Raw genomic sequence first — 26,941 nt, 5'->3', positions numbered from 1 at the left:
TAGGGAAAAAACAATAAAATAGAATAGGTTGTCCTCTATAAGACCTATTAACACTCTTTTATATACCTAAAAAAACAATTTTGATTTGTTCGTGGAGCCTAACTCCTCTGTTCATAAAAAGAAAAAGGAACTTTCTTTTCAAAATAGGACACTTCAACTTTCTAATTCTACTAAAACAAAACATAAGAAACCAGGAATTACTAAAAATAGTAAGTCATTATTTACTATAAATCACCATCATGCATTATCATCCAAGTCTTATCCAAACTTTTATTTTGAAGAACGTAAGATTGTATTCATATCATAGGAAAATAATAAGTGCCTGTACAATGAGATCCTGTACAACCACAAGTATTCAAGTATCCTCAAAATAGTTGACAGCCAAAAAAGAAGAGGAAAACATTCTCCTTGAAATAAACTGAGGTTGACAGACATTTCCTAAGAGCCTCAATTATGCCATTTACCACTCTTTCCATGTTGCTCTTCTGATTAAAAACTCTTAGAATTTCTTTCCAGCCACACCATCCACAAGACTGTTAAAGGAATGGTTGACCAAAAATATCTTCTTTTCCTGCCCATTTCAGCAACCTTCCACCCCTATGACAAAGCCTGAACAGATCCTGGCATGCATCCTTGGTATAATATGGCCTTGAAGAAAAACATCCTGGAGAAACAAGTGAATGGAAGGCTCTTCCTCCTTCCTGCACAAGGAACAAAGGGGATCTGGTACATTAAACCCCTTAATAACATCTGTTTGGTTAGAGATATCTCCCAAGCTACTATCCATGTGAAGAACTTGACATTTGAGGGGGCGGCAGACCTCTAGATGGCTTTACTGGAAAATAGGAAATAGCTGCTGTATCCAGGCCAATAATTCTGAAACCTGGTGAAGTTCCTAATCATTAAAATCCCTTCTGAATTCCCAGGTCTAATCCAGTCACCTTCCAACACATAAGAATCTACCACCAGTGCATTTTTTTGTTACTAGCCAACATGTAGAGTTCAGGGAACAATTCACATAGAGGTCTATCTCTGCCCCATGGGTTCATCCAGAACTTGAGACTGTTTCCATTTCCAAGCTTGTATCTGATACCTTTCATAAAAAGGAAATACCTTATAAATCCCTCTCCAAACACTGCATCCATAAGGCTGCATGGGGGTGTTTGTGTTCCAGCCATTTTCATGAGAACCATACTTTTCTATAATTAATCTTCTCCGTAGCCCATTAGGTTCTGAATTGAAACGCCAGAACCATGCTCCTAATAAAGCCATGTTGAACCCTTTGACCTTCGTTACACCCAATCCACCACTTGATAAAGGTTGGAAGTAGCTGAAATACTGGCCAACACACTTTTAATTAATGTCAACTTACCTTCCTTAGACAAGCATCTTGATTTCCAGGTTGCAAGCTTTCTTTCTATATTTTCAAGCACCAAATTCCATATAGCTTTGGAGTTATATTTAGCTCCCAAGGGGATACGCAAGTAGTTCAAGGGCAATGAACCCATGTTGCAGCCAAGAAACTTCTGCTAACTCGGGAAGATTTTCTACCTCCCGTATTGCCATTATCTCACTTTGGGCTAGGTTGGTCTTCAATCCGGAGATCACTTCAAACCAAACCAGCAGATTCTTCAAATTGAACAATTGCACTGATGATGCATCACCAAAAAAAAAAAACAGTTTTATCATCGGCATACTGGAGTAATGCAGTTTTAAGCCCACTGTTCCACACTTCAAAACCTTCCATGACTATGAGAAATAGCAGAGATAGGAAATCTCCTTGCCTGAAGCCTCTTGTGCTCTTTGGGTTCATATCGGATTGGATCCAGTTTGTTAGTAATGGACTCATATTGGATCGGGTCAAATTGAACCAAAACCCAGTCCACTAACAGCCCTACTACCATGTTCCTTATGTTCCTTGACTTCTATCTTGTAATCAACCAACTATTGTCCTCTGTTTCTTTTTCCCTTTTTTTTTTTTTTTTTTGCTAGGAAACAGTAAATTTCATTAACTTTAAAGAAGAAAATTACAACAGTCACCTCCAAAAGTAAGGTGACCCCTCATATCACAAACAACTTTTAAACAAGCCCAAAACAAAGTTTCCCTATTAACTCCTTGTTTGCTAAAGCATCAACCAAACCATTTGCTGACCTCCTAGTCCATTTAAATTGTGCTCCAAGATCCCTTGTTAGGTTCATTAATTCCCTTACAGGTTATCTACAAGACCAAATGCCCAATCTGTTTGTTTTCATCCATTCTATGACCAACTTTGAATCCCCTTCCTGAGTTATCTCCAAGATCCCAGCTGTTTAGCCAATCTGAGCCCTTTAAGTAGCACCAATACTTCTTCTCTAGGTGAGTCACCCATCCCGATTGGGCCAGAGAAAAGGGCCAAGATTCTTCCTTCCACATCTCTAAAAACACCTTCTACTGTAAGGGGTCGGAGTTACCTACAGAGCTACCATCAAAGTTCAATTTCACCCTATGCTGTAAAGAAGGGGACCAAATCTCTTGAATGGTAGGAGAAAATGAGGAGGAATCTGCTACTGCACTCCAACCTCTAAACAAACCGTCAACATAAAAACCTTGAAGAGATCCAAAGTTCTCAACAATGTATGACCTTGATGGTAATCCCTTCAATCAGTGCATCTTTTGATTTTTCTTGCCCTTGGAAGATCTTATTATTCCTTTCTTCCCAAATCACCCAAATAATGGCTGCTCTCATTGTCCTCCGCATCACTCTTCCCCTCTTCTTTGGTTGTTGGAAGAAGCTAGAGTCAAAAAGGTCCACCGTGCTCGAGGGAGGAATCCACATGCAATCAAAGAGAGAAGAGAACCAATCCCAAATATGAATAAAAAGGGGTAGGGGATTAATGGATGATTCACCATCTCACCACTATTCAAGCACAGGCTACAGACATGTGGGTACAAGAGCACACCATCTCTTTCTTTGAAGCACATCCAAAGTATTAATTCTTTAGAGAACCACTTCCTAACAAAAATCCCTAATTTTTTGAGATACACGAGCACACCAAACTTCTTTAACAGGAAAAGAAAGGCAAGCTAGTAGATTGCAAAAGGGCATTGAAAAATGAGGAAAAAGAAAAGAAACCTGAAGATGAATCTATCCAAATTCTACAATCAAGACTAGATTGATCCAGATACACTGAGTTTAGAATCCAGCCAACTACTGTCCTTGAATCATCTCTGCTACTAAATTTCCAAAATCCATCCTTCTGCCATACAAAACCGCCATCCACTAAGCTATTGCGGAGTCCCCAATGCCAATAGGTCCTGAAAATAAGGCAATCAATGCCCGCATAGTTTTCTCTATAAACTCCTCCAATACCTGATATGACCAAATTGCCAAGATTAGACCCATCAAAGATTAGCTTGAATTGATTGAATGGCGGAATCCATTCCCTTGTGATAATAGACCATTTTTACACAAAACTGCCAGTCTATCATCACTCTTTATTCATGGAAAAAAAATAAACCCAAAAATATCTTTCCATGTGCTTAAAATAGATTTTGTTTTATGGACAAATTGTGTATTATAAAAAATAAAAGAAAGGATGGCATTATTGATCAGGAAAAACTCAAAGGTTGGTTATAGGGCTGATATGGGTTGGGGTTGAACATATGACCAATTTTGTAGTTCTCCAATCTAATAGATGGTCTGGATCAGCCACAATATCCCTCAACATAGCATAAATATCTGGGGTTGTGAGGCTGTGGCAGAAATATCTATATCATAAATAAGGATATTACTTTGAGGGAGTGGTTAAAATGTCATTGGCTCTCTGATTGGTTGGAATTCTTTTTCTATAATAAAAATCTTAAAATATATAAAAAAAATCTTAATCAATAACATATAAACCTAAAAACAAGGGGCAATAAGGTCAGTGTGATTGACCCTAATGCAAACACTCTTAAACTCATCTGCCTAAAATAAAACTAGTGACTGAGAGGTATTTAGGGACAATTGTGCTGGTGCGTGGCAAGAAAGGAATGAGAGGATCTTCCATGGTAAAAGAAGCTCAATAGATTCAGTAGTGCATAAGATGGTGGGAAAGTTACATTCTTGGCTGGCAGTTCATAAACTTTTCAGAAGAAGAAACCACATCTCTTTTTTATGATTTTGATAATCTTTTTGTAAAAAGGGGATATCTGTATAGGGTGGGTGGTATAGTGGCTTTTTATATACTCCAATATACAGCCATTAGTTGTGCCTGGTTTCTGGATTAATGAAATTCTACATTTTACTCTCTCAAAAAAAAAAAAAAAGGTATTTAGGGATGATAATTGGAGAATCAGAGCAATGTTCTCAGGACCAATTGGAGTAGGGAACTCATTAAAGGCAGAACTACTGACTATTCTGCAAGGAATGAAAACGACAAAGTCTATGAATATCAGAAAACTAGTGATTGAGGGAGATCCCAAAGTGGCAATCAGTTAGCTTCACAATAACAGCAAAAATGATGTGGCAACATTGACCTGTCATTAAAGAGTTTAAATGGTTGACAAGGGGAAGGGAAGTTTCTTATACGTGGATCAAAAGGTCAGAAAATGGTAAAAGCACAGACTGCATACATAAGTTTCAGTCTGAAAAAGACATGCCAATATCCAGTTCACCCCTCTGAAGACCCCAGATGTCTGGGACCAAAAGGTCAATGTACTTTGTCCATGGATACTCCCTCTCCCCCACCGCATCCCCCAATCTCTCCTCCCAAAATCCCATATAGTTGGGACCACTAATCCTCTACCATGTGGTTAAGGAATCATTTCATTATATCATTCCTTTTTTCGGTAAAAATAAAAAGAATAAAAACCTAAGAGTTATGATTTAGTGCAGAAAAATTCAAAGAATGAAGAGATTTGAGTCTGCATTGGACAAACTACACATGACAAATCCAGAAGGGTCCCCCCATAGCATGCACAGTCTATATCTGCCATGTCAGTGCAGGCTCAAAATCCTGCAATGGCACAGAATTAAAAAGTTTAGATATAAAAGAGCAAAGAATGCATACACATCAACAAACATATAAGTGCAATCAAGGATTTCATCACTTTTTAATGAGACAGCCCAACCTGAAATACATTTTTGCAATATGACAAGTTTATTCAGGAAGGAAGGTCACATTTGGAGTGCAATTCCATTTGCATTCTCGAGAGAAAGAAGCAGAACTTTTGAAGACAAACCTAGAGACATCAAAAGGATTGTGTCTGATATTGGATTGATCACAGTGGATTGGTTACTCGCTCATCCTGAATTTAGAGATACATCTCAATCCTCTTTTGGATCTGATTTTTGGTCTATGATGGAAATGGGTAATGGAGTGCCATTATAATTGTAAACTACTCTGTTTGTAAGTTTATAGGTATATATGTAATCATGAGGTTGGCTGAGTTAGATCTCAACATAAAACAGGATGTAATCACTTTTTATTTTATTTTAATATTTTTTCTCTTTCTTTAAGAAAAAGGATATCATCCCTTTTTCAAATTGGCTGACTTCAACCATTTGGGGAAGTTCAAATTGGCTTCTCAGTAAAGAAAGAAATTGGCTGACTTCAACCATATATGTTAAGGCCATATATTTGCTCAATTGCTGAAGTTCTATTTAGGTAAAACCTACAGAAAAAGTAAAGAAAGAAATAAATAAAACACTAACCTAGGCTTTGCAATAACTACATCTTTTGGGGAAACAATGTAGTACAGTGGTTCATCTCCAGCAGCCCACTGACCACCTGCACCACTGCTACCTGCATTATAAAAGCATAAACATTAGGACTTTTTGGGTCTGTTATAAAAAAGACTTCTCAGTAATGAAGTCAGGATTCACTAAGGATCAAAACATAACACTTCAGTGATGGTACAAAATCAAAAATGTTTGCACCTGAAAAAGGAGCATGAGCAAGGGAATAATCCTCTGCCTTATAGTGCTCAAAGCCATTCACAGATAGAGCATCTGTTGCAAGTTCTTCATTTCTCCACGTGACTATACGTACTTCAGGTCTCTGTGCACTTCCCTGCCCAAAACAGTTAGACATGATAATGTAGAGAAGATGGGCCGAATGGCCAATAGGCTATTTATCCTTTTTATCTTTTATGTTCTTTGCTGTAATGGGCCTTAATCTGGGCTTTATTCTTTCTTATGTTATGTCTTTTTAATTTTCTGCCCAACTAGGGGCTTCTCTGTAAATTAATAAAGTTTAACTTAATGAAATAGAATTAAGGGAGTAAGAGAAGGGATTATGTTAGAAAATCTCTCTCTGAACCAAAGTTGCCGCCACCTTCTTCTTCTTCTTCTCTCCTCTTGAACTCTTATTTCTGCTACTTACTTTTGAATTTTTGCAACTTTCTAAACAGTCCTTTCTTCTCAAAAGGCTGTTTTTCTTCTTGGTATCAGAGCAGGCTCGTTTTTCCCTTTTTTTTTCACCTTTTTTCCCATACAAAGTGTGTATGGAGAACTGAATCGTATGAATGGTTAAAGAAACCTATTTCAGCCCAGTTGTTAGTGGTTTCTGGAGAGAAGGGGACTGGTTTTGTAGTCCTCTTGGCAGATTCAAGTGTGTTGCCCAAAACCCTAATTTTCTGGAGAAAATTAGGGTCCTCTTGGCAGATTGCGGGCCCCACAGGGAGTTTGACTTGGGTGCTCATTGACTGAAGACCTTCTCATTCTTTTTCTTGAAGATCGAATCAAGTGCATTGGTATTCTGTGAAAACTACAAGGAGCGACTGAGTTTTCTCTATTTCTCCCAGCTTCCGGGTGTGACACAGGTTATTGATACTGCTGCATAGAGGTTGGCTCACAACACAGTTTTTGTTATATCTTCATTTGTTGTTATTCAAAGTTGTTTGAAGTCATTTTTTGAAGTATTTAAGAAGATGAACTCCTCAGACTTTGAAAACAAGCATGTTGCTGAATCCAAACAAGTTCCGGGAGCCTCTGTGGACTCTTTACTGGCTGTGACCACAGTCAAGCTGGATGGAACTAATTATCTGGCTTGGTCACAATCAGTAAAAATTCATATTTGTAGTAGAAGCAAATGGGGTTTTATCTCTAGGAGCAAAAAGGCTCCTCCGGAAGATGATCCATCATATGAAAAGTGGATGCAAGAAAATTATACTGGCATTGGATGGCTTGTGAACTCAATGCAACCACAAATTAGTCAGCACTATTTGTGGATGAATTCAGCAAAGGAAATTTGGGATAGTGTTGCTGAAACATATTCCCAAAAATTAAATGTGGCCAAGGTTTACAAGTTGAGAAGTGATGTGAAGAATTTGAGACAGGGGGAGAAACCATTAGTTGTATACTTCTCAACACTAAAGTCTTTATGGCAAGAAATAGATTTGATAGAAACTGTAGCCTGGGACACCACAAAGGATGCTGAGACCTACAGAAAACTAGTTGAGAGAAACAGGGTGTTTGAGTTCTTGACAGGGCTAAATCCAAAGTAATACATTACAAAGCAAAATATTTTATCCAATGATAGTATCTCACTGTCTCAAGCATATGCCTTGGTAAGTAGTGAAGAAAGCAGAAGACTTGTCCAGGTCCAAGGGGCTGGTCTAAATGATCACTTTGCTAATATGGGAGTGAAACCCAAGGGGGATGTAGGGACTCCAAGTAGCTCAGGGAAGAAAGAGATAATCTGTGAGTACTGTAAAAAGCCAAAACACACTAAAAACAAGTGCTGGAAATTGCATCCTGAGCTCCTACCACTTCGGTTTCAGAAGAAGTCTGATAATATAAAGGTAGGGAGTGCCAATGTTGTTGTTGGTCCGAATAGTGACAAATACCAAACTGAAGAGATGACGGTTAGTGAGCAGTTAGTAGCTATGAAGGCAGAATAAGAGAAGTTTGGGAGGATGATTAGTCACCTAGAGGGTGTGACCTCTTCTTCCAACCCTCCAGGAAATTCAACCTCTTCTGCATTTGCTCATTCAGGTATACGGGCTTCTGCCAATCATGCAACCATTTCAGGTAATCGTAGGATCCCTTGGATTATTGATTCTGGTGCTTCTGATCATATGACCAGCCTTTCTACTTTGTTTGTTTCATATGATTTACTTCTTGGATGTAACAAAATCACCCAAGTCGATGGCTCTCTTGCCCCTATCTCCGGCAAGGGAACCATCAAGGCTACAGACTCCTTGGTTCTTCTTTCTGCTCTTCATGTACCCAGACTAAATACAAACTTGTTATCTGTAAGTAGCCTAACTAAGTCATTAAACTGTTGTGTAACCTTCTTCCCTTCCTACTGTGTTTTTCAAGATCTTGAGTCTCAGAAGGTGATTGAAAGTGGCCATGAGGCGAATGGAATATATCTATTGGATACTCCTAGACAGTGCCATGAACAACCTGGAAAAACTGCTTTTGGGTCTACATCTACAGATTTCATCATTCAAGTCATGTTATGTCATTTTCATTTGGGTAATCTTTCTTTTTCTACATTAAGTCATTTATTCCCAAAACTATTTAAGGGAATTAGTTTGTTCAGTCTTCATTGTTAGTCTTGTGAACTGTCAAAACATTGTAGAAACAGTTATCCTCTGAGTAATAAAAGATCTTCTCCTTTTAATATTGTGCACTCTGATGTGTGGGGGCCTTACCACTTACCTTCTATGGGTGGCTACAAATATTTTATCTTGTTCATTGATGACTTTTCTCGATTCACTTGGATATTTTTTATGAAGTCCCGTGATGAAGTTCCTAGACTTGTGAGGCAGTTCCATGAATTTGTCCTAACCCAGTTTGATACCAGAATTAAAATTTTCAGATCCGACAATGCAAAAGAATATTTTGAGAAAAACCTGACTTGCTATCTCACTGATTTAGGGGTTATCCATCAAAGCTCCTGTGTTAGGACCCCGGAACAGAATGGAGTTGCTGAAAGAAAAACTAGACATATTGTTGAAGTTGCAAGAAGTATTCTATTTGCCTCACATGTCCCTACAAAATTTTGGGGTGATGTTGTTCTCACTACTACCTACCTTATAAACCGTATGCCATCCAGGGTTTTAGGGTTTAAGTCTCCATTCATTCTTCTTCATCCGGACAATGATCTTTTTCCTATTCCTCTTCGTGTCTTTTGCCGCACTTGTTATGTACATATCCCAAGTATCCAGAGACATAAATTTGAACCAAAATCCCACAAGTGTATCTTTCTTGGTTATTCCCCCACAGAGAAGGGTTAATGTTGTTTTGATCCAAAGACTGGCACTCAGTATGTCTCAATGGATGTCACCTTTGATGAGCTTTCTTCCTTTTATGGTTCTTCTCTGGAGAGACATTGTCCAAAGGGGGAGGATTTGTCACAGGTGTTTGCTCTTCCTCTTCCTGTCCCAGTTGAGTCTTTTGCTGAGTCTCTTCCTCCTTCAAATGAGTCAAGGGAGGATCAGTCACTTCACTCTCATTCCAGTGTTCCTATTCCTCCTCCTTTACCTCCTCGCCCTCTTTTTAATCTCAGGTTGTACCAACGGCAGAGAACCAGAAATGAGCAGATTGCTTCCCCTCCAACACATGAGCCCCATGCACTTCCAGTTACAGATGAGACAACAGGTACTGTTACAACCCCTTTGGAGCCATCCTTCCCAGACCTTGATATCCCCATTGCTATTAGGAAAGGAAAAAGGAAGTGTACTGCACATTGCATTTCCAAACACCTTTCTTATAGTTTGCTCTCTCCTTCATATTTTGCCTACCTTTGTTCTGTTGCTTCTAACCCAATTCCTAGGTCTGTGTCAAAAGCTCTTACTATTCCAGAATGGAGGGATGCTATGAGAACAAAAATTGATGCCCTGCACAAGAATGACACTTGGGAAGTGGTTGATTTGCCTGAAGGGAAGGATCCAGTAGGTTGTAAGTGGGATTTTACTATCAAATATCATGTTGATGGCACCATTGAAAGGTACAAGGCTAGGCTGGTTGCAAAAGGCTATACACAGACATATGGGATTGATTATCTGGAGACCTTTGCCCTTGTTGCCAAGATGACTTCTGTGAGAGTTCTACTATCTTTGGTTGCACACTCAGATTGGCCACTTTATCAACTGGATGTAAAGAATGCATTTCTAAATGGAGAGTTACATGAGGAGGTCTATATGTCTCTTCCTCCAGGGATGTATGGAACAGATATGAAAGGAAAGGTCTGCGGGCTGAAGAAATCTCTTTATGGACTCAAACAGTCCCCTAGAGCATGGTTTGAAAGGTTTAGGGCTGCCCTTGTTAGCTTTGGCAATGTACAGACACAGTCTGATCATACCCTCTTTGTGAAGAGGAGAGGATCCTTGGTCGTTTACCCGATTGTGTATGTTGATGATATTGATGTGACTGGTAATGATGTCTCAGGGATTAATAATATCAAATCTTTCCTTCATACAGAGTTTGAGATCAAAGATCTGGGGGAATTGAGATACTTTCTTGGCATAGAAGTTGCTAGATCCAAGGATGAGATCCTTATCTCTCAGAGAAAGTATGTTCTTGATTTGCTCTTTGAAACAGGGAAGATGGGTGCTAGACCAATTGCTACTCCTATCGATATGAGCCATAAACTCTCTGCTTCAGATGGAATATTGTTAGAAGATAAGGGAGTCTTCCAGAGACTACTTGGAAAACTTCTTTATCTATGCATGACTCGGCCAGACATTGCATATGCCTTCAGTTGCATCAGCCAGTTCATTCATGCATGCCTTCAGTTGAAGGGCTCCCCTGGAAAGAGAATTCTATTTGCTAAGCATGGCCATATGAAACTTGAAGCCTACACAAATGCTAACTGGGCCGGAAACATTGATGACCGAAGATCTACCTCCGGGTACTGTAGCTTGGTGGCAGGTAATATTGTCTCTTGGAGAAACAAGAAACAATCAGTTATTGCTCGATCTTCAGCCGAAGCATAATACAGAGCCATGGCTCATGGAGTTTCTGACTATTGTGGCTTAGATTCTTGATGGAGGAACTAGGTATTGAGCATGATAAGCCAATGATGTTATACTATGATAATCAGGCCACCATCAACATTGCTCACAACCCAATGCAACATGACAGAACTAAGCATATTGAAGTTGACAGACACTTCATTCGAGAAAGAGTGGCTTCTAGAGAAGTGTGTCTACCTTTCATCACCTATGAAGGACAGTTAGCTGATTTCCTCACCAAGGGCATTCCCAAGGCTAAACTTCAGCATGATACTGGCAAGCTTGGCATGATTGACATCTATGCTCAGCTTGAGGGGGAGTGTAGAGAAGATGGGCCGAATGGCCCATAGGCTATTTATCATTTTTATCTTTTATGTTCTTTGTTGTAATGGGCCTTAATCTGGGCTTTATTCTTTCTTATGTTATGTCTTTTTAATTTTCTGCCCAACTAGGGGCTTCTCTATAAATTACTAAAGTTTAACTTAATGAAACAGAATTAAGGGAGTAAGAGAAGGGATTATGTTAGAAAATCTCTCTCTCTGAACCCAAGTTGCCGCCACCTTCTTCTTCCTCTTCTCTCCTCTTGAACTCTGATTTCTGCTACTTTCTTTTGAATTTTTGCAACTTTCTAAACAGTCCTTTCTTCTTAAAAGGTTGTTTTTCTTCTGATAAAAAGGTACAAGCATAAAAAATGCCTCCTTGAGACATGCGTTAAGGTTTTGGTAGCTATGCTTTATGTTATTGACAGAAGCCGCCCTATTAAGGGCATATTAGTCATTGTATTTCCTTTTAATTAATGAGCATCTAATTAATGAGTGGGGCAGCCAGATCTGTTATTGGCTTCTCCCAACTCTTCTTTTCACTCCCTTCTTCTCTTCTCTCCAAGAAACTCTTCTTCTTCTTTTCTTTTATTTCTGTTATAAATCTGTTTTTATTTTCTGATTTTCCTACTTGGTATCAGAGCATTTACTAAGGACTTTTGGGATTGTCCCATGGAGCCCTAGATCATCTGACTGCATGGCGAGATAGAGAGCTAATCGAAGAATTAAAAAGGGTCCAATTATTGGATTTTTTGGTGGATCTAGAACCATATGTGTCTGATCTTGGATTGATCATTGAAATCAAGATGAACTGAAGAAGAAGAAGGAAGAATCCCAAGTGCAATAGGATTCTTTATTTTTTACCTAAGAAGTGTTGCTCAAGTTTTTTGACATTCCTTGAGGTTTCCAAAGGGGATCGATCTGCTTCTAGTGGTGTTTCCTTTTTTACAATCAAGGTTTTAGGCTGTTCTGGGAACTATGGAGGGTAGTAGAGTAGAACACAAATCTACTAGTGACATGGAACTAAGTGTAGGAAGTGCTAGTGATCCTTTTGGGGCAGGTACCATCACTACAGTTAAGTTGGATGGTACAAATTATTTGGAGTGGTCACAATTAGCTAAGATGGCTATTAGTGCTCATGGAAAATTGGGGTATGTAACTGGTAAAGAGAAGAAACCCAAGACCAACTCTTCCCCGTGGGTGCAGGAGAACTATTTGGTGATGACCTGGATTTGTAATTCTATGCCACCCCATATAAGCAAGAATTTTTTATGGGCTAACACAGATAAGGAAATTTGGGACAGAGTTGCAGAAGTGAGAATGTTACTAGGGCTTACTAGTTAGGGAATCAAGTAATTGGCACAAGGCAAGGAGATAAACCTATTGCAGTCTTTTTTTTTAGTTCTTAAAACCTTGTGGCAAGAGATAGACCATTTGGAGACTATGGTACAGGAGAGTACTAAAGATGTTGCTACTTACTAGAAGCTAGTAGAGAAGAACAAGGTGTTTGAGTTCCTAGCAAGACTTGATCCTGAATATGACATTGCACGACAACATGTTCTTTCCCATAATAGTGTAACTCTTTCTCGGGCATATGCTTTTGTGTCTAGAGAAGAGAGTAAGAGGAATGTTATGTTGAGGAATCTAAGCATTAAGTAGCCGGCTATGGTTAGCACAGTAAAACCTAAGCCTAGTGGAGATAAGGGTGGTAGTGAAAGTAAGAAGGAGGACAAGAAGGATTTGGGCTATGACTATTGTAAGAAGCCTAAACATACCAAAGACACTTGTTGGAAGCATTATGCCATTATCCACATATCATACCAGTTCTACTTAGAAATAAGAAGGGGAATGCTAATATGGCAGTGACTAGAGACTCATCTGGACTCTTACGCCAGCCTCCTTAGAGTTAGTTGTAGTAGTCGTAGTCAGGGTTGAGTTGCAAAGATATGGGTAGTATTTGAGTCAAAGAGATATAGTTGGTTCCAATTCTTCATTGGGTGGATAACAAGGTGCAACTAGCTCTGAGACTAGTCTACTACTTCATATTCTCATACACGTAGTTCATATGCTACTACAAATTATGTCTCCACTACAGGTAAGGGGGCCCTCCCTAGATTATAGATTCGACAGCCTCAGAACATATGACCAGCATTTTCACACTTTTTTCATCATACCACCTATGCTCTAATAGAGATCGTCTCTATAAATGATGGTTCCCATGTTTCCATTGCCATGAAGAGGTTGGTCAAAGTAATTGATACCATTACCCTGCCTTCTATACTGTAAGTTCCTAGACTACATGCTAATCTTTTATCTGTGAGCAATTTGACTAAAAATTTGAATTGTTCAGTGTAGAGAACACTGATGTGGACCCCACTGGTGTAGACCCCGCTGTGTTCATGTGACAGTAGTAAGCAGTTAGTTATGTTAGTTTTCAGTTGTTAGTAGTTGGTAGTTTATTTCAGTTTTATATTACTCTTATCTTAGTATTTTGTCATGTAAGCAATAAAGGTAATTCAGCCATTTTTACAATCCTTTTACAATTATGAGAATATGAATATAAATTTAAGAGTGGGGCGGCTATTTTGATAATAACCCCTCTCTCTTTTTCTCAGAAATCTCCCTTCGTGTTCTCCCTCTCCTTCTCTCTTCTCCTCTTCTCTTCTCCTCTTCTCTTCTCCTCTTCTCCTTTTATTCTTATTTATTTTCTGTTCAAAACTAAGACTGGTTGTAGTCTTGTACGACTACTTGGTATCAGAGCAAGATCTAGGGCTTCTCATGTGAGCCTGATCCAGCCGACCACATGAGAATTGCCTAGGGCTGGAAGATTAGAAAGATCCTTCTTTTTTCGGCTGATTCTTGGAGGTTATCAGAAGTTGTAGCAGCTGTCCAAAGATTGGATTGTGTTCTTGATAATAAGGAAGAATCAAAGAAAGATAAAGAGTCCAAGATCAGTTTTTTATCAAGACTGAAGGTGGCGATCAGAATTTACAGAGGATTTTTAGATCAAGATCAGTTTTTTGATCAAGACTAAAGGTGGCGATCAGAATTTCCAGAGTTTTTTGGATCAAGATCAGTTTCTTCAGAACTTTCTGGGTAAGCTTTTATTCTTTCTTGAGGCCAGCAGCAAGGTTAGTTTAATCTAAGAGGTGTGGCTATAAAAAATTCACTTTTTTATCATTTTTTAGGGTTTTAAGAGAAAACCCTAAAAATCCAGTGTGAGGGATGTCAACTTAAAAAACATTGTAGACATTCTTGGACTGTTAAAACCTGCCGAAACATCTTTGTAACAAGGCTGTGTATTGTTAATCATATTTTGGCTGTTTTAGAGGGCTGTATGAACTGTTTTTTGGGGTCTTTTCTCTTCCTTGATAGTGGGGTTGTCTCTATTGCCCACACCATGTTTGTGAAAAGGCCTGTTCAGCAATACCGATTGGTATTTACTCTTCTTGGCTGAGTGCACAGCTTTGAAAAGGTACTTCGGCTGAGTGCACAGTGCCTAGGAGTTTCTGATTACTTCTTGAAGGCTGAACTCAGAATATTTTCTTGTGATCGGCTAAACTCTGTTATTGCTTGAAAAGGTACAGCAAGAGTTTCAGTATACTTGTATAAGTCATCTGAAATCATATTTAAAGTGTGTACATGATGTACTCCTTAGAGTTTGAAAACAAAAATGGTGTTGCATATGGACTGGTTCAGGGGACTCAAAGTGATTCCTTATTGACTGTGACCACAGTTAAACTCGATGGAACTAATTATCTAGCATGGTCACAATCAATAAAGATTCATGTTTGTAGTAGAGGAAAGTGGGGATTCATTTCCGGGAGTAAGAAGGCTCCCCCAAAAGATGATCCATCCTACGAGAAGTGGATGCAAGAAAATTACACTGTCATTGGGTGGCTTGTGAACTCAATGCAGCCACAAATCAGCCAACACTACCTATGGATGAATTCAGCAAAAGAAATTTGGGACAGTGTTGCGGAAACCTATTCACAAAAACTCAATGTGGCCCGGGCATATAAATTGAGAAGTGATGTAAAGAATTTAAGGCAAGGGGAGAAACCTCTTGCTGTATATTTCTCAACCCTGAAGTCTCTATGGCAAGAGATTGACCTAATAGAAGCTGTAACTTGGGACACCACCAATGATGCAGAGACCTACAGAAAATTGGTTGAAAGGAACAGGGTATTTGAGTTCTTAACTGGACTAAACCCAGAATATGATATCACAAAACAGAATATTCTTTCCAATGAATGTGTCTCTTTGTCACAAGTTTATGCATTGGTGAGTAGTGAAGAAAGCAAAAGGGTTGTTCAGGTTTAAGGGGCTGATATTAATGATCACTTTGCCAATATGGGGATTAAACCCAAAGGGAATGCTGGAACTTCTGGTGGCATAGGAAAGAAAGAAGTTATATGTGAGTACTGTAAGAAGCCGAAGCACACCAAAGACAAGTGCTGCAAATTACATCTTAATCTTGTTCCCAGTCGGTTTCAAAAAAGGCATTATAGTAAAAGATCAGGAAGTGCAAATGTAGCTGTCGGGCCAGATAGTGAAGAAATGTCTACTTCTGCACAGTTGGCAGCCATGAGAGCAGAATATGAAAAGTTTGGGAAGATGATCAGTCAGCTGAGTGATGTGACCACTTCTTCCAACCCTTCAGGCAATTCTTCTGTTGCTTCAGCATTTGCTCATTCAGGTATAAGGGCTTCTGCCAATCATGCTACCACTTCAGGTAATCTCAAGATCCCTTGGATTATTGACTCAAGTGCTTCTGACCATATGACCAATCTCTCTACCTTATTTGTTTCATATGACTTGCTTCTTGGACGGGATAAAATCACTTTAGTTGATGGTTCACTTGCCCCTATCTCTGGTAAGGGAACCATCAAGGCTACGGATTCCTTGTTCCTACCTTCTGCCCTTCATGTACCTAAACTAAATACAAATTTGTTGTCTGTGAGCAATTTAACCAAGTCACTAAACTGTTGTGTAACCTTCTTTCCTTCTTACTGTGTGTTTCAGGATCTGGAGTATCAGAAGGTGATTGGGAGTGGCCATGAGGCAAACGGAATATACATGCTTGATACCCCGGAACAATGCACTGATTATCTTGGGAATGCTTCTCTTGGATCTGTTTCTTCAGAGTCTATTAGTAGGATTATTTTGTGTCATCTCCCAAATGAAGTATGTTCTTGACTTGCTGTCCGAGACTGGAAAGATGGGTGCTAGACCAGTTGCTACTCCTATTGATATGAATCATACCCTCAGCCTCAAAAGGAACATTGTTAGAAGATAAAGGAATCTTTCAAAGACTTCTTGGGAAACTTTTGTACCTATGCATGACTCAGCCAGATATTGCATATGCAGTCAGTTGCATTAGCCAATTCATGCATGCTCCCCGAGACACTCATATGGCAGCAGCAGAGAGAATCCTATGTTATTTAAAGGGCTCCCCAGGAAAAGGTATTCTGTTTACCAAGCATGGTCATCTAAAACTTGAAGCCTACACCGATGCTGACTAGGCCAGAAACATTGATGACAGAAGATTTTCTGGGTATTGCAGCTTGGTAGCTAGTAATGTTGTTTCTTGGAGAAGCAAGAAACAATCGGTTGTTGCTCAGTCTTTGGCTGAAGCAGAATACAGGGCCATGGCACATGGAGTTTCTGAATTATTATGGCTAAAATCATTGATGGAAGAACTTGGAGTTGAATATGACAAGCCAATGATGTTGTACTGTGATAATCAGGCTGCCATCAACATTGCTCACAACCCAGTGCAACATGATAGAACCAAGCATATTGAAGTTGATCGACACTTCATTAGGGAGAGGGTCTCTTCGGGTGATGTGTGTCTTCCTTTCATCACATCTGAAGGACAGTTGGCAGATTTTCTCACCAAAGGCATTCCCAAGGCAAAACTTCAGCATGATACCAGCAAGCTTGGCATGATTGACATCTATGCTCAGCTTGAGGGGGAGTGTAGAGAAGATGGGCCGAATGGCCCATAGGTTGTTTAGTCTTTCTTGTTATTTATGTTTCTTTTCTGTAATGGGCCTTATTCTGGGCCCATCCTATCTATATTAAGTTCTGTGTAAATTCTTGCCCAACTAAGGGCCTCCTTGTAATTATTCAAATATATCTTAATAAAATAGTGTTAGGGTGCTGAGAGAGGGAATGTTCGAAACTCTCATTCTCAGACCCTCATTGCTGAACTCTCAAGCTCTCCTCTCTTCAGTTTTCTTCAGATATACTCAAACCTAATCGGATCATACCTTATTTGTGAAGAGAAGGGGATCACTGGTGTCAATGCTAATGGAATATGTGGATGACATTGTGGTCACAGGGAATGACTTGAGTGAGATTAATTCCACAAAGAACCTAAATGTCAAGAGTATGAGATTTAAGGACCTTGGGGAGTTAAGGTATTATTTGGGTATTGAAGTGGCAAGATCCAAACATGGGATCTTCATTTCCCAAAAAAAAGTATGTGTTGGATCTTCATTTTCCAAAGAAAGTTGCAAGTTGGATGGAGGCTGGTTGTGAAAACAGGTTTGTTAGTTAGTAGATAAAACAACAGAAATACAAATTTGCAATCATAATTCATAAAATACAAATGAAGGAGAAAATACCTGACGTGATGGAATTGTGCTGCTAAAGTTTTTCTCTCCGTCATCTTTCTGGGGAATATAAGCTAGAACGACCAAAGCATCACCATAGGGAGCAATTCCTGAAATAAAATAGCTAGTTTGGAAAGATGCCATGATATCCACATGCTTCATATGAGATACTGGCCCATGCCTTTGTATCCCATTAGTTCCTGCATATTGATTTGTCCTAATTGCAGCAATTTTTATTGATGTTCCCCAGCCAATAACCAAGAGAGTATCATCCTAAATAATGTTAAAATACAATTAGCAAGGATTTTAGCAAATACGAAATGTGAAAAACTTTCACTCACCTGCCAAACTAAATGGGGGAGCAACAGCTCAGGATGCGGGCTTCCACGTGGCCTCTCAATAAAAGTGATTCTCTGATTATTGGCTGTGTCATAAATTTTCACACCGACATCATTGGCCCAAGCAATAAGAGTTGTCCTCCACTTCACTGCATGTATTGGGCCTTCACCAGAGTGTAGAACCTACAAAAAGAGGCACATTACAGAATCAGATATTTTAACAGATTACTTAGAACGTCGCATTCATCTACCTCCAGAAACTAACTTTTAGCAATACAAACCTGGTCACGGTAGCCCATCCATTTCTTTGTATTTAGGTATAGATGACCTGCTAAACCACCAGCAACAAACCTCTGTGATGATTTTCTTGAATAATAAGGATCCAGAGAAATAGCCTTCATTGGACGAAGATACTCAAATTTCATCCGGTCATCTGTAAAAAGGTTGTTTATTACAACATATCCATCATCCGAGCAGCTTCCTACATATTCACCTTCTGTGTCAAAGCTTAGATCATTGACCATAGCAGTATGAGCACGGAATTCCTTGACCTGTGCAAATAAAACACAGAAATAATTACAAATCTCAAGCAGATGATTTTTACCATTACTAAAGCTGGTAATGGGGCCTCCCAGAACAACATGGGAAAAAAAATCATTTCATTCTGGTTTCTCCAACATTTCAACACTCAAACTCATCTTCTAAAATGAAGCCCATTAAGTGTGGAATGGGAAAATTAAAATAATGAAAAAAGAGAGAGATCGCTTAGATTTCAAGGAGTAGATTCAATCCTATCCTATCTTTGACAATATTAAAATGATGGATAATGAGAATGAACATATGTATCAAAATCCTAAGAAAAACCAAAAAGAAATGATGTCATTCCATGTGGAATCAAAATCCCTTAGCCATTCACTTCGTTGAAGTGCTAAAGAGAAGTTCAGATTTCAGACAATTTGAAGCCATAACTATGACCTTTACTGGGACATCCAAGGCGTTCCCTTTATGCAATGCATTGTTTCAAAATTAGCCAAAATAAATATAGGTGGTTTACTGGTTAATAGTTAGTAACAACGAGGGTAAGATTTAGTCCCAGCTCAGGGGATCAAGTCCCCAGACTTAAACAACTGAAACATCTATCACCCTCAATTACCTCTCATTACTTGTTTATATGTAAAGGCATTTGTCAACTTAAAAAATTTACTGTCTCATCCCCCTGCACTCTCTCTTCCATCAGACAACCCTTTTTTTGATAATAAATGAAAATTTTTCATTAAAAGAAAAAATGTACAATCCAGCTAGGGTGTTAAGGAAACACCCACAGACAAAACAAACAAACAAGATACATCAACAAAAGAAACTATCAACATCACAACATTGTATCTCTAACACCTCCTAAAATCCCAAAGCCTTCTTACTTGACTTGAGCGAAATCTGGATTCACCAACATCCTTTCTGAAGTAACTTTACCATGACTGCTACTAATTTTCTCACACTCCAGCTCTTGCCTTCAAAACATCTTCTATTTCTTTCCTTCCAAATGCACCAACAAACAGCAAATGGGATGCACTTGCTACCTCTGGTTTTTGGCCAAGAAGAGAAAATTTCTGAAGGAGAACTGGGGTGAATATATCTCACCCCAAATAAAGCTGAGAACAATTTCCATATCAAACCAGCCACTTTACACAGAATAAACAAATGGCTAACAGACTCCTCTTGCTCTTTGCATAAATAACAAATACTAACCATCACGAAACCTCTGCTCTTAAGATGGTCAGCAGTTAAAACACTGTTCATGGCAATAAACCAAGCCAAAGCCTCCACTCTCGGGGGAACAGGATTGCCCCAAATTCCTCTAACCCTGTCAGACTCCAAGTTGATTCCAACATAGATCTAACTAGAAGGATTTAACAGAAATTTTCCCATTAGAATATTCTTTCCATTACAGGTCACCCATTGATTGGTCTGAAACCTTAATTTTCTCCATCTTCTCCAGCAAAGCAATACATTCTCCAAACTCCAGATCAAGCAAAGGTCTCCTAAACTTTGGGCACCAAACCATCTGCTCCCCATGCCTCTCATAGCATTTACTGATAGTTATCTCGTGCTCAGACAATCTATACAGCCTTGGGCACAACTCATTCAGCTTACCAACACCATACCAATCATCTTCCCATAACCTTATCCTAACACCACCCACAATAAGAACTTGATTAGAATCTTGAATTCCTTACTGAACTTCATAATTCCCTTCCAAACACTAACCCCATAAGATGAACTAGCCTCCCTTGATTCCCACCCAAACCACACCAGCCCATACTTCCCCACCACCACTCTCCAAAGTGAATGTCTCTCCTTCACCTGCCTAAACCTCCAAAGCCACTTCCCAAGTAATGCCTTATTAAAAGATCTCACTCTTCAAAACCCCCAACCTCCTCTCTCCTTCATCCTGCATACCTTATCCCACCTTACCAAGTGAAACTTTTATGCTCTTTGTGACTCCAGTGCATCACCGTCCATAGAATTGGCACTGATATTCATAAAGCATTAAAAACATCAGCATCACCTCTCAAGTGAAATGTGGCTTTACTTCTCATAATGATTAGAAAGTTTCAGTTTCATTTGATGCAAATCTGATTTAGGTTATTTACCTTTCTATACCCTGAAGTTCACATTCAACAGTTTCAGATTTTAGGACATGAACATAGGACAATCTGTTTAAATGCTCCATAAAACTTTTTAAGCAATATGCTCTCCTTTTCCTCTGCTCTATTAGCCAATTTCTTTTCAACTGAGCACTGCACCTTCATGGGCAATGACGATTTTGACTACAACTATAACCATTTAGCAAGGTTCTTGTCATATGTCTCATGTCCTTGCTCTACTCTATACTCGTAAACATTACATTTTCAAGCACTAAGCTTCTCTATTGCCTAATCAATGGTGGCAATTCACTACACTACATACTATGTCAATAAAACTGATAATCCAATGCACATAACTTCCTAACAAGTTTTAAAATAATTATTACTGGAATCCAAGTCAATGCCCATAAATCCTTTCAACGTTCAGAGCCAACTATAATATTACTGTGGAATAAAAAAGGGATAATAGCATATAAGGGCAACTTTTGGGCCCTAATATCAATAAAAGTAATATTTAAAAAAAAAATCAAAAATAGATGAACTTTTTAAAAATAATATCAATTAAGGATAAAATCACTGTTCTTCTTCTTCTTGCAATCTGTTCACCAGCAACGTTGCCGGAGGTGGGTGGAGGCAGATGAAACGAGCAACGGGAATCGAGAGTATCACACCAACAATCGCCTCCAAGATCATAATTCAGTGACATCCAACAACTAAATAGACTTCATGCTTCCCATCTCAGTCTCAAAAGATCCAACCAGACGACCATTAAATCTAACTTACAGAACAGGAAATATAACTCTTGAAATCAGAGTAAATTCCATGCCAGTATCAATTTTAAGTAAAGCAAACCTAACGAATAACAGATCGATAGAACTACTGATTGAAAGGGAATGATACATCAGGATTTGAAACTTCACAGACTTCTTATTCTGAACAGAGTTTAAGCCTTGAACAGAAGAAAAAAAAAAACAAGAAAACTAACGCACAACCATGGGCAAGCAAAAGCATCATCGGAAGGGAAAACAAAAACAGATAAAAAAAAAGTTGCAGAGAACTGATTGATTCTTTCTAAGAAACTTCTAACAAATATATTAATTCAGAATGGCAAAAGATAAGCACAACTAAAAGAAGATAAATAACTAGTTAACCATAGATTAAGTATGTGAAATGCGGTAGAGGTGGGTGTGTTAGAAACTTGACTGAAGCTGGTTCGGCAGGGAGCTTCTTCACTGGCTCTGAGAGCCAGCCCAATGACTATTACTCCATGGCAAGAAACTAGGAGAAGAAACGGAAATATATATAAAAAGAAAAAAGAAAATGACGCAAGCAGGACTTACCTGGGCAGATTTTGGCCTGACTGAGGACGATGTACACGGGAGATTTCAGTTAGCTCAGCTCCGAACTGTTTCTCAATCACGGTGACGAAACGGTTTGCGATCGAAAGTTTGATGGGAAAGGACGATCCCCTTAACTGTAAATCTCCTTCGAAATGGAAAGGGAGGATGGAAAGGTCAGATTTCCGTCATTGCTAATGTTTCTGGTTAACTGGTGATGAGGACCGAGAACAGAGCTTTCGGGTTAACCAGTGATGAGGACCGGGAACAAAGCTTTCGTGGATTGTTTACAAAAAGCCTTGAACGGTGGGGTGAAGAGGAGAAATGATACAGGAAGAAAATGAAATCGAGCGATGGTTGAGATATCAGATATACGCCGGAGTTGTGTGAGAATGCTGGGATAGTACTGCCGTTGGAAGTTCGGTGTTCTCGAAGAAGGTGGTGAACAGGGCTGGTCGAAGGTAGGTGAGGAAGGAGGAGAAAAAATGGGTAGAGAGAGAGAAGTGGCTTTCTTGATCGTTGGAGACGACAGCCGGAGGCGGAGACGATAGTCGGAGACGTGCCGGAGGCGTATCGGAGGCGGCGGTGGGCGGTCTGGGAAGAAGATGAACAGTAACTTTGTTCGATATTAATTTTACAAATTTATTAAATATGTTATTTTTATTAATATTAGAGCCAAAAATTACCCTTAACTTATATAAACCCAATAAAAAACAACATTTAACTCAACTAGATTATGGTCAGAAAAAGTTGACAATTTCGATACCCAGATGAGGTTTTTTAATCACTTTTCTGAATTAAGCGGCCAGGTTGATTTAGAAAAAGAATAATATAAGCTCTGAAATCGAAATAGATACATAATTGAATTGGATAGCAGAGAGCGGGGGGAGAGAGGTAAATTACCTGATTGCCCAAGAAATCAAGAATGCGAACGAAACCGTCGTGGGTGCCAAGAGCGATCATACGCTCGGCGACAGCAATACAGGAGGCGGCATCATTGGAAAGAAGCGAAGGGATACTCCCTCCCATTCTCTGATACTTTAGCCTGGGCTCTTCTTCTTCCTCGTCTTCATCCTCAGCTTCTTCTTCGTGCTCGTCTTCTTCCTCTTCTCTCTCATCATCACCATCGATGCCATTTTCCGAGTGATTTTGAGCCATTTCCTCTCAACTCTTCCTCTTACTTCCTTCTCAGTTTTCCTCTGTTCTGCCTTTTCTCTTCTTTGTTAGAGAAAGAGAGAGAGAAAGAATAATCGCTTAAGATCTGTTAATAGTAGTAATCAGTTTGCTGAGCTTCTCCGGCTTGATCTGAGCTTTGATGGTTTATTCTTAGCATCTCATTCAGTACTTGTTCATCATTTATTGACAACAGAATAAACGAAAATAACGAGAGCCACCTGTACTCCCCCCCTCCCTCTCTCTTCCACCCTCCTTCCTTTTTTAGAATTTTGCTGAATTAAGTTAGAAAACAAGACAAACTAATACTAATGTTATTTCCGTCTTCCTTTTCACATTTTCAAGGAAGGTTGTCCTCTTATCTACATCCTTTAAGAACTAGAGAGAACCGTAATTCCAGTTCATAGAGAAAATATTCAAAATATACACTTTTTATATCCATGATATTTGCTTTTTTTTAGTTAAATATTTTCAAAATATTTGAAGAAATACAGCATAGTGGCATACAACATATTTCAAATAAAATATGTACACATTTATTTGCATTCTCCATTAACTCACATACAATTAATTCTTTTGGGTGTTTAGAAGAGGAAAGGAAGGAATCATCTCAATTTCATAATTTCAATGTATTCCTTTCCTTTTTGGATCCAGTGGTTCATTTAGCCAAAAAGAAAATAAAGAAAATAAAAGTGGTAATCCGTAATGATTTATAATTTGCCACCTCAGTTACCCCTTTAAGAATACTATTCTTTTGTCCATGTAATGAACCTACCCACAAAAAGAAAACAATAATCAAATAAATTGATGAATATTTAGCATATTTCTCTAATTTACTTCAGTGATCACTGTTGGGTTGTTCTCTTGATCCCATTTCTTTCTCTTTTCTTCTAAATGATCTCAGATCACCAAAAAAAAGGGAAATATGGCATTGCAACTGGCTGCAGAGCACAACTCCGCAACATTTTCATTCCCAATATGCTCATATTTTTACATTTCATTTTCCCCTGTTTTTTGTTTACAAATTGTATCATGATCATGTCCTTTCCCTTATCCTCTCCATTAAAATATTCATCAATTTGTTGATATGTTTGCACACCCCTAAATTTTCAGTGTATGATATATTATATCCACTTTCCTAGCATCAGGGAAATGTAATTAATGGTAAGGATTCTAAATAAAGTGAAATAGAGGGACAGGACCTAAATCATTGGAAGTAGTCCAGGGAAAAGAGTTGCTTCTATATGTGCATGAAGTGAACCAAAAACCACTCTCTTTATCTATTGCATTATGATGCTGAGAAAGCTAGCCATTTCCCTGTAAAGAATTATCAAGAGAAAAGCAAAAAGTCTCACAACATGTGGTTACAGTTACATCTGATAAAGCTCATCTCCTGTGGAGAAGCTCTGGCCATGTGCACTGTCCAGTACTGGGACCTCCAATCCCATGCCTCTACATTGCTCTTAGTATTTGTCACTACCACAATATCAGATAGAGATCTCCCAGAAACAGGTTTGACAGATGAGTGACCTAGCAAATGGATTGAGATGAGCTAAGAATCTGAGGCATGACATCATTGGGAATTGCTGGAGGGACTTCACAAGCTTGCCAAGTTGCTCTCTATGCCGCGACAATTTATAGCAAATCGACGCCTGAGACGTGTCAGAAGAAGTCTGATTCTCATGACAACTCATCTCTAGGTAAACTCTCTCAGTAGTCAGTGGATGACCACTTAAGCAAAAGAATAAATGGAAGAAGCATGGATTTTATATAATTTTCTATCTTAATTGTGGGGTCTAAATAGCCAGATTGCTTAGACCAATTTCCCTACAATGAAGTGGAGAGCTGAGTTTCTTAACCAACTGAAGTAGTGACCCAGAGTCCCAGAAAGATTCAATGCATGAACAATCAAGAGGGTTGATAGGGCAACATAGCTGAATTCATCCTCCTCAGGCTGAAAAAATGAATGAAGGTTTGAAGGCATGAATTGCAGACTTGCAGTTATATTTGCAGCAATCGAAGACAAATATATAAAACTCTGCTATCATATGTTAACAATTGATAGGGCACTGAATATAGCAGAATGGCTGAACAAGGATGCATCTAACCAACCCCATTAATGGATAAAGCTCAGTTTAGTTGAGTTACCATCATAGTACCAAGGTGGAATGAGACACCTGTTCTGTCCAGCAAGAGAAAATGTTATGACCCTTGATGTTGTTGAGTAGGAGAAACCATGTGTCTCATTTAGGAGCTGTGTACTGGCTACACAATCCATTGGCTTGTAAGATTAGTGTTCTTCTAGGCTGTGTTTGGTTTGAAGGAAAAAGTATGTAAAGGTTTCCCTACCTTTTCCTACCTTTTCCTTCAAACCAAACATAGCCCTAATATCAAGGCTTGGTTTGTTTGCAATGCTATTTCATTTGCACTGCGAACATATGGGGCACACATGATTTGATTGCAGATTTTGATTTGTCTGTTTCAATTTTCACTTTAATTTGTTTATTTGCACTGCAGACAAGATGAAATAAAGCCATGAGCAAATAAAAATAAAATCCCTAGTAACAGAAAACCAATATTTGCATTATTTTTTTCCATTTGCACTCTCATACATTTGTATTAGTACAAGTGAAACAGCAAAGGAACATCTCTTTGCACAGTTAATTAAGGCTATGTTTGGTTTGAAAGAAAGGGTAGGGAAAGGAAGGGAAAGACAGGTTTGTATAGGTTCCCTGTCTTTCCCTTCCTTTCCCTACCTTTTCCTTCAAACCAAACATAGCCTAAAGGCTTCAATTCTTCACTCTGCTTGCTCACATCTTAGAGTTAGCTGCAAGGCAATTTCGATGCACATAAACATAACTCCAAGCTCTTGCATTATAAGAGCTTCATCCTTTTCCCTAACCACAAAGTTCAGTACCACACCTTGTCTTCAAAGTGAGATGCAGACTTTGAAAAGGGTTGGTAGCATTTGGGGCCACCCGGCCTGTCCTTTCCTTTTAAGACTTGTTAGAATTCAAACAAAGCTAAGGAGAAAGTTCCCATTAGTACCAAAAGCAAAAAGTAAAACATTTGTAGAGCAATAATACACCCTTGATTGGAAGGACATGAATGGAGGTATAGATTGAAAGTCGCCTTTCATTTATGTACACAAACCTTGTCGAAATGCCTCCTAGTACTATTTTTATGACAAAGACCAACCCTGTTAATCGGCTTGATGGTAAAAATAAATCAATGAAAATGCCCATTCAAAGTTTTGTATTCTTTTGTGTGTTTATATCTTTAGTAATTTTTTAATGCAAATTTTCATTTTTCTATATGTTATATTTTTTCTCAATTTCCTTTTTATTTTTTATTGCATTATGTGTGTTTTTTATGTATTTTCTTGTTTCCTTTTATGCTATCTTTTTCTTTGATGTATTTTCTGCAATTTCTTTGTTTTGTCTTTTGTTTATTTCCTTATTTTTTTCTTCACATTTTTATGGAATTCTTGTATTTTTCTGTAATTTCCTTTTTTTCCTTTATCTTTTTGTTTGTATTATATCAGATTTTTACAAAATAGGTTCATAAAATGATACAAGGGC

General features: G+C 38.6%; 1 protein-coding gene across 2 annotated transcripts in view; it reads right to left on the bottom strand.

Annotated features, from left to right (window-relative positions):
* LOC148870996 (vacuolar protein sorting-associated protein 41 homolog) overlaps positions 1-23,637 on the bottom strand; it is a 78,951-nt gene extending 55,314 nt beyond the window's left edge. Inside the window, exons 1-7 of one of the 2 annotated variants that reach the window (XM_088967634.1) lie at positions 23,091-23,515; positions 22,191-22,781; positions 18,487-18,756; positions 18,209-18,388; positions 17,880-18,140; positions 5,901-6,033; positions 5,676-5,766 (exon numbers count right to left, since the gene is read on the bottom strand). In XM_088967634.1, coding sequence (XP_088823760.1) covers positions 5,676-5,766; positions 5,901-6,033; positions 17,880-18,140; positions 18,209-18,388; positions 18,487-18,729 — 908 coding nt within the window. In that variant the 5' untranslated portion in view covers positions 18,730-18,756; positions 22,191-22,781; positions 23,091-23,515. Of the gene's footprint in view, positions 1-5,675; positions 5,767-5,900; positions 6,034-17,879; positions 18,141-18,208; positions 18,389-18,486; positions 18,757-22,190; positions 22,782-23,090 lie in introns of both variants that reach the window. The other variant, XM_088967633.1, reaches the window with a different exon arrangement.
* Positions 23,638-26,941: the final 3,304 nt, after the last annotated feature.

Source organism: Nelumbo lutea, chromosome 2 (assembly GCF_056320005.1).
Source record: "Nelumbo lutea isolate HS-2025 chromosome 2, American lotus-T2T, whole genome shotgun sequence".
NCBI classification, from domain to species: Eukaryota; Viridiplantae; Streptophyta; class Magnoliopsida; order Proteales; family Nelumbonaceae; genus Nelumbo; species Nelumbo lutea.
This window is presented reverse-complemented; position numbering and strand designations above follow the sequence as displayed.